Source organism: Microtus oregoni, unplaced genomic scaffold (genome assembly GCF_018167655.1).
Source record: "Microtus oregoni isolate MIOR12 unplaced genomic scaffold, Mior012 000020F_ref0000438, whole genome shotgun sequence".
Classification (NCBI taxonomy): domain Eukaryota; kingdom Metazoa; phylum Chordata; class Mammalia; order Rodentia; family Cricetidae; genus Microtus; species Microtus oregoni.
Window position 1 is genome coordinate 37142722 of NW_024543079.1, and position 13594 is coordinate 37156315.

The 13594-nt window shown below is 46.6% G+C and overlaps 1 protein-coding gene across 1 annotated transcript in view; it reads right to left on the reverse strand.

The window, feature by feature from the left end:
• Positions 1–1291: 1291 nt before the first annotated feature.
• The window catches only part of Tmc2 (transmembrane channel like 2), a 52770-nt gene continuing 40467 nt past the window's right edge, over positions 1292–13594 (reverse strand). The window contains exons 16-19 of the mRNA XM_041670924.1: positions 9405–9530; positions 4939–5017; positions 3961–4078; positions 1292–1497 (exon numbers count right to left, since the gene is read on the reverse strand). Coding sequence (XP_041526858.1) covers positions 1292–1497; positions 3961–4078; positions 4939–5017; positions 9405–9530 — 529 coding nt within the window. The remainder of the gene's footprint in view (positions 1498–3960; positions 4079–4938; positions 5018–9404; positions 9531–13594) is intronic.

A 13594-nucleotide genomic window follows, 5' to 3' on the forward strand; every position in this document is an offset into this window, starting at 1 on the left:
GTCAGAGGCACAACAGTAACAGAGGCTGATGGTGCAGGAGGCACCGCCCCCTTGTTCTCCTTTCTGAGTTGGCGCTGTGCAGGCACGATGATGCTGGAGGCACGGAAGCTGCTGTGGGCTTTGCTGGCTGGCAGGGGTTAGGTTGCCCGAGTTCCTGCATGACTTGCAGGCGGTGCCAGATCTGGAGGCTCACAGAGTTTCCATGGAGACTGTAATCTTGTTAGGATGGGCTGAGGTGAAGTAACTGCCCTGTCTCTCCTGCTCGCACCTGAGTGAAGTTCTGTTTGCAAACCGTCTCGGTTAGGAAGTCTTCTCGCTACCAGGGCTTCACCTGATGCACAATTTGTGGGGTACCTCGAGGGTCCTGGGGGACTTGGTTGTTAGCGACAACAAAAGCAACTGGTTGAGAGAAGGGGTTCCCTTCAGAATATTCAGAGACATGGGGTGAGGTGCTCCCTTGGGTCTGGGAACACCGAGTACTGTCTGTAGAACATTTGGGGTTTCTAGAGAACCCTCACCTGAGATGTCTACCTTGCTAAGCCTTTGGCTTCTAGCAAAGCCTTCCCTGGCCTGCTAGTAGACATAAGAACCACCGCCTTTAACGACTTTTAGACAGGAAACAGGTTATCCAGTTCCTTTTAGATTTTGGTTCATGAAAAAGACTTTCCTGTCCTGAGCAGTCGTCAAGTTTTCTTCAGTTGGATCACCACAACTGTGTTGCCTGTGTCCCTTTGCCTGGCTGCTGGAGGCTCCAGTGTAGCTTCTGTGCGTAACTGACATCAGCTTCCCCCAGGCTGGGTACTGGGTATCACCGGCCTTCCTGTCAAGAGGGCTCTAGTGCATCTGCCTCTTTTCCTTTGCTTGGACCTACTATTTGAACCATCCAGCCTCCTTTAGATAAGGCTGGCGTTAGAAATGTAGGCTCTTCCACACCATAGCTCTGCCCAGAGGGGCCACAGAAACTGGGTTCCAACTTGTACACCATGAAAAAATGTCCACACAGGAAGTCATGGCCTCATCTCCACCTCCCAAGTCTGGAGCCAAGGGAAACCACTAGCGTGTAGGGTCCAGGGTTGCCTGAACAAGACACTGGGAAGGAGGGCCAGTTTGAGCAAAGTTTTAGCCTCCCATAGCCCAAATTATGGGAAGCCATTGCCTTCCCTTTGAATAGTAACAAGTTCTGAAGCGCAGGGATCAAAGTTCTTGTTACACGTGGGATATGGGCACATGCATGTGTGTGAGAGAGCCTGTGGATCAAGCCCAGGACTGGGAGACCCACAGATGCCAGCTCTCAGTTGTGAGGCCTCCGGGTACTCCTTCCAGAAGCTGACCTGCATGCGTAAGCCTGAGGCTGGGGTTGGCCAGAGTCTGGTCTGTCTCTCGGTGGCAGAGCTCCAACATGATGCCGTGAGGCCCTGCCTTCAGTGCTGGAGCTGCTGGGGCCCTGCGCTTTCTTCTCCACGGTCTGGATTTGGCTGGGAGAATAAGGTGCGGGCTCTGGAAAAAAAGACAAGAATGAAGATGTAGGAGTTTTTTTTTTTTTTTTTTCAGTTGGAGCGTCGGGAGCTGCCCCCGCTGTATCTGTAGATGCTATCCCCGTTTGCTGCCATGAGAACTGTCAGACTGTCCTGGGGTCTGATTTGTTCTCCAATAGGAAGAGATTTGGCTACTGGCTCGGAAACTAGACTTTGAACTCTGGTCTTGGGCTAGCAATTTTGCTTGCTTGGTTGTTTTGTAGATTTATTTAAAATTTTTATTTATATTTGTGTGTGTTTATTTCTATGGATTTGTGTCTGGGGGACAGGAGAAGTCATTGGATCCCCTGGGGCTGGAGTCGCGGTGTTGTAAGCTACGGATTGTCTGTGCTGGGTGAACTTGTGGCCTCTGAAGAGCAGCAAGCACTCTTAATTGCTGAGCCATCTCTTCAGCCTCAAGGGTAGAGCTTTTATCCTAGGTTTTCCATAATAAAAACTGGTACAATAGTGACAGAAGCCTCTCAGGGCAATGGCCAGGTCAAATCTGATGGTGGAAGGGAAGAGGCTACATTAGCTCTCAGAGAATAGCCTGATTTCCAGCTCCTTCACTTTTTCAACTTCTCCCTTCCTCCTAATTCCAAGATGGGGACACGCTCCTTCCTAAACCCAGTCCCCTTCTTCTGGAACACAGAGATAGACCATGCTCCTCTTGTGGATTTACAGCTTCCACTACCAGCTATGTCTTCTAGACTTTTCTTCTTTCAGAAGTGTGATACAGGCAGAACCGTGGGATGGAAGAAGTCATGCCCTCCTTTCGAGGCAGACAAGCATGGGGATGGTGTATTATTCTGGGGTCCTAATTAATTTTGAATTACGCATGCCACACCCCCTCTTGTAATAATGTGGTTGTCAGGTTAGTTCCTTTACCTCATGGACTGTTAACGCTGCATCTTGAATAATGCACGTGGCAAACAACCCCTGATCGCCTACCTGCCCGTGCACTCCCCTCTCTGAACGATAGTACACATTTTCCTGGCCCTACCAACAGTTACATTTTGACAGTTTCTGTTCAAGTGCACTCCCAACCTATCTGAGTATGGTGAATAGAGGAGCTAATCCATTCTGAACTTGTTTTGGGCACATGCATGGTAAGGCAAATATTTGTAGTAGAAAAAATAAACACGTGAATTAATCTATAAATAAAATAGAGAATCCATCAAACTGTCTCTCTTAGTAACCAGCTCCTCCTTTCCCAGAAAAGAGAATCCAGGCTGTATGCTTAGGGCTATGGGATACCTTCACTCATGTGGCTTGCTGTCAATCTTTATTAATATTAATATTATTATTTTAGTTTTTGAAGACAGAGTTTTTCTGTGTAACAGCCTTGTCTGTCCTGGAACTCACTTTGTAAACCAGGCTGGCCTCGTGGCCTCAAACTCACAGAGATCCTCCTGCCTCTCTCTCTCAAGTGCTGTGGGATTAAAGGCCTGTGTCAATCTTTATTTACAGTGTATCTGTTTCTAATCTGTACAGTTGCTTCGCTCCCGATAAAGCTCTCTTACGACTTCAGTCAATCTCTGTGAGCCCTTATTCTCACTTCTTTGGCTACGAGGCCCAGAACCTGCCAAAGCCCAGCCTTAGCCGCTGACCACTCATAGCAGCTCCTGTATTTGTGGCCACTAACTGGAAACACCGACTTGGGTTTAGCATTGAAAGATATTTTGGACCTATTTGTTATAGCAGTCAGTATTGTTCTGGTTAGTCCCCCAAAAATAATGGTAAAGAATACATGAAATGTAACTGCTAATAAATTGGTACACATAAAAAAAAAAGTTAACCCTTAAATTATTAGTCACCTTGTACAGTTCTGCCATCCAAGGTCAGCACTGTTGTACAGTGGTACCTTTTAAAACAGAGGCTCCTGAGACAACAAGATAACCTCAGACAAGGTCCTTTCATCTTGCCCTTTCCTCTCCCCCATATTGGAGCCTGGTCTATCTATGACCACTCTTTAGAGATGTGAGACCCTTATTCTATCCAGTATGTCTCTTTAAAAGATGATTATTATTATTATTATTATTATTTGCGTGTTTTCCCTGCATGTATGTCTATGTGACATGTGCATACAGTGCCCAAGGATATTAGAAGACAGTCCTGGACTGTGAGCTGCCATGTGGGTGCAGGGACTAGAACCTGATCCCTGGGAAGAGCAGCTAGTGCTCTCACCCTCTGAGCTACTTCTCCAGCTCCAGCAGGTCTGCTGGAGAAACTACAAGCGATCCCCTCTAGCAAGTACTTGCCAGTTCATTCTGTACGCCAGGGGCTCCGCTAAGCTTTTCACATGCGCTGCTTTCGTCATCGCCAGCCCACGAGGTAGGCGCTTCGTATTGCTAAATATCACCAGTGTCCCCATCTTAAGCCCACCACAGACCCGTTCCACATCAATGTGCTGCACTACTTCCATGGGGCCTTGGAAAGAGTTTACCTTCCTCAGTGACTTGTAGCTGGGTGGTACTTTTGGAGCTGTTCTTAAGTGTGTCCTCAGAATTTAGGATTATGGTTCTTCCTTTCATGGATTTATGGTTCTTCTCAACTTCACGGAGCTGTAGAAGGAAATGAATTATTTATGCTAGCGAGGGGCATGGCTGTCCTACGCTTAGAGCCCTAGATCGTGAGCCATGAGCGAGGACTGTGTCTGTAGATCTTGCTGGTTACCTTCACCTGCCTCTTGTTGGTTCCACGGCTAATTGGAGACTGCAGTGTGCGGCTTGGGTGGGGGGGGTCACACAGCATTTGACGGGATATCTAGACTTTATCTCAGGGTTCTCCTGTATCTGGTCAGGAGCCAGTGAGGCTAACAGAAGGAAGTCTGGGTGGGGAATGGGAGGAAAGATCCATGTCAGTTCCAGAGCATGACAGGAAGTGAGGACGGCAGGACGCAGAGGTTATTTGAGTTTGCCAGAGAAAGAGAGAGAAAGAAAGTCTGTCTTGCTAGAGAGGATGGTCAAGGTATCTCTGGGCTGCTGAGAGAAGCTGCCCGTGTTTTAAGGAGACTGAGGAGACATCCTGGGCTGAGGATCAGCAATGTGTTGTCTGGCCATTTCTTTTAGTATTTACACTATTAAGATGACTAGGGCTTTATTTTGTTTATCTTTTGTTTTTGGTTCGATGTGTGTGTGTCTGTATGTGTGTGCATGTGTATGTGTGTGTGCAGATGTGTGAGCACTAATGACTGACTACAGAGGCTTGTGACTGCTAAGCACTTTCTCTACACTAAGCTGCACTGTCAGCCTCTCAGATGTTCCTACTGCACATGCTCGCTGTTGAACCCTACAGGGCTGCTCCCTGCAGGGCAGGATTTTGGATTTGCCATATCAGAAACCATTGGGAGAACACACCTGAGATCACCGAACAAATCCACAAGAAACAAATCCGCTAAGGATGTTGCTCCCGAGAGACTCACCGCTTGGATTTTCTTTCGCAGCTGGGCATTCGCTCTGGAGAGACTTTTTGAAACTGAGTTCAGGTAGTAGATGGCCAGACTAAAAGAGAAAAAAGCATACCTCCTATTTTCCTGTGATATTAGAAAATGGCAACAGCTCAGTGCTTTTCCTAGGTCCCGGGATTACCCAAGCTTTTCCTCTAGCAGGACAGAGCTGGCTCTGCCATCCTAGGTTGTCTGCTCAGCATAGGGAGGGTTCTGAACACCCTCTCCATTTTGTTGAGTGTAGGCATGACCTGCATATGTCTAGTTCTCAGAGCGTTCAGAGTGTTGGTAGAAGGAATCACCCTGATTCCAAAGAGGTAGGGCGTAGCAGGGTTTCTAGTCTGCAGAGGAAGCTGCGAGTGTTTCCTGGGTAGCTGTCCAGCAGCAGGTTCGTGTCATAGTTATCGTCATCTCACTGGTGTTGATGGAAACTTGATGAAGTCGTGCTGGGCAGCTAGACAGGCGCTAACCAGCCTGGAGGCCGCTGAGGATGAACACCTCCTTCAAGATCAGCTTCGGTCCATTAACTGAAAGCTACATCCCCCCTGGTCAAAAGAATGGAATCCGAGTTCTACTTCTGGCCCCAAGTACGGACAAGACATTCAAATCTGCTACAAAGATTAAAGCATCACAATTTATTGTCAGTTTCCCTAGAAGTTAATCTAACTGGGTCTACCAGTGGTTTGGATGGGAGACCAACGTAGAATGAAGAAATCTGATTCATCTAGAGACATTCTGAGGAGACGGGAGGAATGATTATGGCCGCAATGGAACTATGTGCTCACACAGCCCTCACTTACACAGTTGTTACAGATCTCAACTGATAAACCTTAGGACTTTTTGAGATCTAACTCATAAGTACAATTTTTCTTTCTCTTCTTTGGCTACCAAATCAAATTTTAAACGTGCTTGCTCTGATACGCTGGGTGTGAAGTAAGGAGAGCATTTATCCATTGCTGATGGGAATGCTAACTCATGCAGCCACCATGGAAACAGTGTGGTTGTGCCACAGGGGACTCAACCTACTTCGGGTTCCAGCTATACTACTCCTGGGCATACACCCAAAGGATGCTCCATCCTACCACAGAGACACCTGCTCAGCCATCTTCATTGCTGCTCTAGTCACAGTAGTCAGAAACTGGAAACAACCTAGATGTTATTGTTAGTGGGTTAACGGATAAAGAAAATGTGGGGCACATTTACACAGCCATTAAAAAAACAAAATCATGAAAATCTGTAGGTAAGTCATCCTGAGTGAGGAGACCCATCACCACAAAGACAAATGTGGTAGGTATTCACTTATGTGTGGATATCAGCTGTTAGGTCATCAATAAGCAAGCTACACTTTGTATAGCCACAGAGGTGATGTACAGAGTAAGGAAGTGGGCGCTAGCAAGACATTTGTTTGCACTGTCACTCTGAGACTGCCAATAAAGTTTAACCTTGAATTTAGCTGGCCAGAATAAACCATAGAGGTTTTGGAGGACTCAAATAGGATAGAGAGACACAGGAAGGAATAGGAAAGGGCTTAGAAAGAGTCTCGGGCCTTTTAGATCTGGGAATGTGGAGAGGCAGGGTCAGCTGATCATTTTTCCACCACTCTGTGGATCTATCAGGTTTTACCCCAACGTCTGACTCCTGAATTTTTATTAATAAAAGAATAACTTAGATAAATGCTTCATTGGGCAAAGAAGGGACGGATCTCCCTAGGAAGGGGGAAGAGAACAGATAGTTATAGTTGGACAAGGTAGGGACCGGGATGGGAGGATCAGACAGGGATGGGGAGGGAAGAGGGGGGACAAGAGGGGAATATAGGAAGGGACATCTAAAACTAAAGACCGTTTGAGGGGCCAGACAGAAAGAATACAGTAGATGCTTCCTAAAATACATACATATATGAAACTGATCCAAATAAAATCATCTCGAGTGCTGGGATTAAAGGTGTGCGCCGCTGCCACCACCTGGCTCTGTATCTGTTTCTTGTGCTTTTTCTTTGGATCTTTTTGTTCTGTTTAGTTCTATTATTACTTGTCTATTTTTGTTTTTATTTATTTATTTTATTATTATTCCTCATATGCTTGTTTGTTTTCTAATGAGAGTCAGATGTGTATGGATTCGAATGGGAGGGGAGGTGGGGAAGAACTGGGAGGAGTCGGGGGAAGAGAAATTAGTCTATCTGCTGGTTGGTATTTATTTATTAAAATTTATTTATTTATTTATTATGTATACAATATTCTGTCTGTGTGTATGCTGCAGGCCAGAAGAGGGCACCAGACCTCATTACAGATGGTTGTGAGCCACCATGTGGTTGCTGGGAATTGAACTCAGGACCTTTGGAAGAGCAGGCAATGCTCTTAACCACTGAGCCATCTTTCCAGCCCCCTGGTTGGTATTTATTAACTTAAACTGAGGAAACCTCACCTGATAAACTGCCTCTGCCGGAGTGGCCCGTGGGCATGCTGTGGGATGTTTTCTCCACTAATGACTTTTGTGGTGCCACCCTTGGGCAGGAGGTCCTGAGTTACAAGCAGTAAGCAGTATCCATCTCTGCTTCCCATGTGTGCTCCTGCTTGAGTCCCTGTCCTGATTTCCTTCCGTGATGGACACGGGGTCATGTGAACCAAACAAACCTTTTCCTTTTTCAGGTGGTTTTGGTCACAGTGCTCATCACAGCAGCAAACAGCAAACTAATACAGCCCAGGGTCAGGCTGAGCTGCCCTCTATGGCAGTTGCTATGTCCTTACTGTATGAAGTACCCGAGAAAAATGATTTAAAGGAGGAACGATTCTGTTGGCGGTGGTTTCAGAGTTATCAGCCCTCCTTGACAAAGAGGGTGTAAAATGGCTTTGTTATGGTGGGTGGGAAACATCCAGGGGTGCAGACAAGATACAGACCCCAAGGACACGTGTCCAGTGTGAGCCTGACCTGGTGTAGACCAGGGGTGCAGACAAGATACAGGCCCCCAGGACACGTGCCCAGTGTGAGCCTGACCTGGTGTAGAATCACCTAGGACATGGTAAGGCACACCTCTGGGTGTGAGCTAGGGTGGCTCCAGAAAGGATCAGCCTAGGATGCGAGAGCCATCTGAATGTAGGCAGTGCCATCCCATAGCTGGGGTGCCTGGGTTTAGTAGAGAGGGAACAGAGAAAGCCAAGCACCAACATTTCCTCTCCCAGTTTCCTAGCCAGCCAAGACGAGAACCGTTCTGCTGAGCCTCTGGAAGGAGAAGCAAAGTGAACCTTCCCTCCCTCAGGTTGTTTTTGCTGAGTATTGTGAATAGAATTTCCTCTGTTTATCCTGCAGGGAAGCAACTCAAGACTGAGGGTGTTTGAAAGGGAGATGAAGCTGTCAGTTCTGCTGACGAGCTGCTAAAACCCAGGAAAACAACTCCACAAAACTTTAGGACGGTGGACAGTGGTGCATGACTTTAGTCCAGCACTCAGGAGCCAGAGGCAGGTGAATTCATTGCGTTCAAGACCATCTGGTCTACCTAGGAAGCTCCAGGCCAGTCAACGCTACATAGTGAGATACCCAAACAGCCTAGGAAGTCCCTGAACTGACCAGATGAACTAGGCTTCCCCCCTCCACGCTCGTAAGCAATAAGAACTGCTGAGAGACCCTCAGACAGTCTGAGCTGCTTCAGAGAGGCAGAGCTCAGCAGAATCCCTAGCAGAGCCCCTCTGACCATTGAGTTGCCTGCAGGCTGTGCAGTGAGTGCCAGCTGTCGAGCTTCTGTGAGTTGCCATCCACTCTGGGGTGGGTTTTGGTGATGCAGCTGTCTTTGAACCATTTCTACTTCTGTTCGTAGCCTTGCAGCCATACTCCTATACGTGATCCTAATCAACTCACTGGTCCACATAGTCGGACTTTGGTGCTGTTCTTAGAGGGTAGATGTTTGCTCACATTTCCCCAGGAACAGTGCCATGAAACACGCGATAATGGTGGCCACAGCGACCCAACAGTTGTAACTAATACATGCAATGACCAACTTCTTTCAGCTAGCCCCCCCGCTAAAGTTTCTGGAACTTCCCAAAGATGATGCCAGCAGCTGGGGACCAAGGCTTCAATAGTGGTTCTTAGGAGACACTTCATATCCAAGCGTAACAACACACTCTCCGCTTTCTGAGAAGTTCAGACCCCAGAGCTCTTAGATAGTGCCAGCCAGCCAGGCTGGTTTCAAGTGCCCTGAACTCCTTAGTCCTAGACAAGTAGCTCTGAGGCGCATTGTTGCCCGGAAAGACTCATAGCAGACACATCCATAACAGAGATAACACATCCTCCACCACCCCCACTCCCTGATAAATGACTTACATTTGACCCCGTCTTAGGGTCTACTTCTGGGGAATCTAAACTAAGAGAGTGAAATGGGGAACCCTGTCCAGAAAGTCTCAGCTGCTAGGAGACGTTCCCACGAGGCAGAGCCTGGGCCCTGGGTAACTTACAACATCAGCAGGATGGCTGGGATGATCAGGCCCGGGTTGGCAAGGAAGGCAAAGATCTTGCCCAGGAACTTAGGAAAATCGTTCTCGATGGTCTCGTGGAGGACGTCGTACATTCTGTTTTTCCCACTAGAAAGAGGAGATGACACGTTGTGGCATTTGCCAAGATCCTGTGGCACACACAGTCATGTCCATGACCCCACGGCTACAAAGCTGCCGCTCACTGCTTTTCTGAGAGAACCAGAGCTCTGCTCCAAACGGACCGAGAAAGAAGATCCCACGAGGAGCTGCCGTTCTGCTCAGGACAGACAGCTGGGACTGGCTGTATAGCACTCATTAGCTTCCTGCCCTCAGGAACACACGAACTCTCAAACTACACCGCTCGTCTGTGTTTGACACCTCTTCAGCCAGAAAAAAGTGGATTTTCTCACATATTCTTCCCTTTTAGGGGACAGGCTCTTGTCATGCTCTAGGTCTATTCCTGAGCTCCTAGGCTGGAGGATGCTTCTACCTCAGTCCCAGGCAGCTGGACCCTTACACACACATCTCTGTGACAGGAGAAATGGTCCATGATTTAGTTACAAGACAAACATGGAGTCCTCTGGGCTCCTTGACCAGGAGGCAGCCCTCCTATGATTAGTGTGGAAACCTCACAGCGCCTCTAGAGCACACCTGCAGTTAATCTTCCAACCAAGAAGCTGCATTGCCCCAAGGTGGGCTTCCGCACCATTTACCATAATAGGTTCTTTTCCTTTTAATATTTTTTAGAATTATTGTGAAGACTGACTCCAAAAATGCTCTCCAGGGACACCTGGATACTGGCGGCACTTACATGGTAGTTTTGATGCTATGAAGTAGACTTAGGAATTTGAAGATTCTGGTTGAAATTCTTTTTGGGGGGGGTTTCGAGACAGGGTTTCTCTGTAGCTTTGGAGCCTGTCCTGGCAATAGCTCTCGTAGACCAGGCTGGCCTTGAACTCACAGAGATCCACCTGCCTGTGACTCCTGAGTGCTGGGATTAAAGGCATGTGCCATCGCCGCCCAGCTATAGAATACCATGAACTTTCTATCATCTATCCTATCTGTGTATGTATCTAGATATCTATGTATCTATCTACCTTTTTTGTTTTTCAAGTCAGGGTTTTTCCTGTAGCTTTGGAGCCTGCCCTGAAACTTGCTCTGTAGACCAGGCTGTCCTCCAACTCACAGAGATCCACCTGATTCTGTCTCCTAAATGCTGGGATTAAAGGCGTGCACCACCACTGCCCAGATCTGTCTGTCTGTCTGTCCATCCATCTATCATCTTATTGTTTTAAAGATTTCTTTTTGTTTATTTATATATACATATACTATATAGACACACCAGAGGAGGGCACCAGATCTCATTACAGATGGTTGTGAGCCACCAAGAAGTTGCTGGGGATTGAACTCAGGACCTCTGGAAGAACAGCCAATGCTCTTAACCTCTGAGCCATCTTTCCAGCCCTTCATCTATTCACTTTTCCTGTGTATATCTATGTGTGTGCCTGTGCATATGGAGGTCTGTGGTTGACGTCAGGAGTCTTTCTCAATTGTTTTTCCACCTTATTGGAGACAGAGTCTTTCAAACCCAGAGCTAGCCAATATGGTTAGTCTATCTAGCCAGCTTTCTCAGAGAATCTTCTGGATCTTCCTTCAGAGGCTGGGATTCCAGGGGGGAAGCCACACTTACCCAACCTTTATGTAGGTTCTGGGAACCTGACTTGTGCAGCAAGCACTTTAATAGCCGAGGTGTCTCCCCTTTCTCTTTATGACTGCATTCACGTCCTGGTTCTTTTCACTAGAGTTGTACCATCAAATGTGACCACTAAGATAATTATAAAAATTAATTAAAGTGCAATTTTGAAATTCTGCTTTTTTTAAACATATATTTCGGGTGTCTGTCCACAGTCCCGTGGTGAGGAAGACAGCATTAGAAAAGTGGAGACGGGGTGCTCTCGGGACCACAGGGCTTTCTACTGCACGGGCTGAGCCTTCATCTCTGGAGATGGGCTCCGAGTCCCCCTCCTCTCTATCGGCAACAAGGCACAGTGCTCCCACAGTCAGAGGGCTCTGTGAAGTTAGCAGGTGTGTGTCATACAGTGCTGTAGTCAGCAGCTTAGTTTTCTCTGTGCGAAGATCAGATCGACATATAATGCCGCAGGGACAGATCAGCTTGTCACCCTCAAGCTAAAATAGTTTTCTTTCTTTTTTTCTTTTGATATTTTTAAGTGGTTGGAAAAAATCAAGTATAATATCTTGTGACATATAAAAACTGAAGTATGATTTTTTTTTTTTTACATTTCAACATCTATAAACTTCTGCTGGAACACAGCCGTGCTCATTCATTGGTAGCGTGTATATGGCTAAGCTAGAATGGCATTATATCACATATGATATACTGGAATATATTATCCTATAACAGCAGAGCCATGCAGTTGCATCAGAGACCATATGTGGCTATTTCATTGCTTGGCACTGTTGTGCTGCATGCCAGTAGTCCCAGCATCTAGGAAGCTGAGGCAGGAGGATTGTACAAACCTAGCCTGAGCTATGCAAAGAGGCTCTGTCTCAAAAAAATCAATCTGCAACATTTCAGTTATGACATTTCAGGTGTCATGCATATCACTATGTCATGACATTTATTTTTTTATTATCAGTACATGCTTATTATGTAAAAATAGTAAAAAAAAAGAGAACTTCATATAGTATGCTCTTTAGTCAAAGTTGAGTGTTCATTATTTTGTCTTTGAAGTGTGAGTGTGGGGGCTGCTACGACAATTAGTACACATGGATTAGCATGATATGCGTGGACGGTGTTACAGCCCTGGAGGCCAGACGTTTGAAATGGTTTCACTGGGTTAACCTAAGCTGTTGACTGGGCCACAGTCCCCTGAGGGAGGCCACAGAGGAGGGTATGCCTTGTGTCCCTTGGCTCAAGTCCCCTTCTTTCATATGTAAAGCCAGCATCTGGGATTTCCCAAAACTTTCTCTGCTGTCAAGTCACCTGCTTTCTGTTCTCCTTTGATGGAGTCTTCCACTTGCTACTTAACCCCTGTGGCTGCTATCATTCATGATAGAAATTAAGGTGTGAGCTGATGCGTGAAGAAGAGACTTTATAAGAAATTCCTCTTAATCATCTCATCCAGTTCCATGAGACAGAACACACTCACGACCATGATTGGCAGATCAGTTCCATGAGTGAGAACATGCTCACGACCATGATGGTAGACCAATTTCCTGAGAGAATGGCATTGCTATCATTTAATTGATTAGTCACCTTCTAAAGTCCAGGCTTCCTCAAACTGACATAATGGCAACCAGATTCCAACATTAATTTCAGAGGCAACGAATCATACTCAAACCATAGTAACTTGTAAAGTTTAAAATATACATGATCAGGCACCTGCAGACAGACTCAGTTAACCTGGGCTTAGCATAACCAGAGCCTCCTGCCTGACAGTGGCGCTATAAGCATAAATAAGTACTCTGTTCAGTGACCCTCCCAGTCTAAGCTTTCAGAATACCTTGGTTACCGCCACATCACTACCTCTGTCTGCACTGGCAAGAGCATGGTCATTTGGGGATTATCGTGGGTCCTTGGTACCTTTCCTCCTTTTTTGTCTCCCTCATTCTAGCCAGTTGCAAAGGCTGCTGTTGCAATTTCAACAAATCCAGAGAGAGGAGGATATAGAGATATTTTGTTTATGATCTAACAAAGTTTGCCTGAAGATTAGAGTGCAAAGCTAGCCACACTAGTCAGCCATACAGGCCAGGTGGTTGTACACACACCTTCAATCCCAGCAGCCACACTAGTCAGCCATACAGGCCAGGTGGTTGTACACACACCTTTAATCCCAGCAGCTACACTAGTTAGCCATAGAAGCCGGTTAGTCGTGGTGCACACCTTTAATCCCAGCACTAGAGAGGAATATAAGGCAGGATGAGACAGTCTGACGATTTCGTAGAGGTAAGGGTTGCTTCGCTTCTCTAGATCTTTCAGCATGAACTCCTCTGGGATTTTATTAGTCGTGCTACAGAAGGAAGAGTGAATCAAACTCATCTGTCTCCCTTACAAGTTAAAAAAAAAAGGAAAAAGAAAAAGAAAACACAAAGACCTGAGCTGCAAACACAAACAAATTGCTTGGGAATTTGTGGGCAGCTCTTCTCTCCCG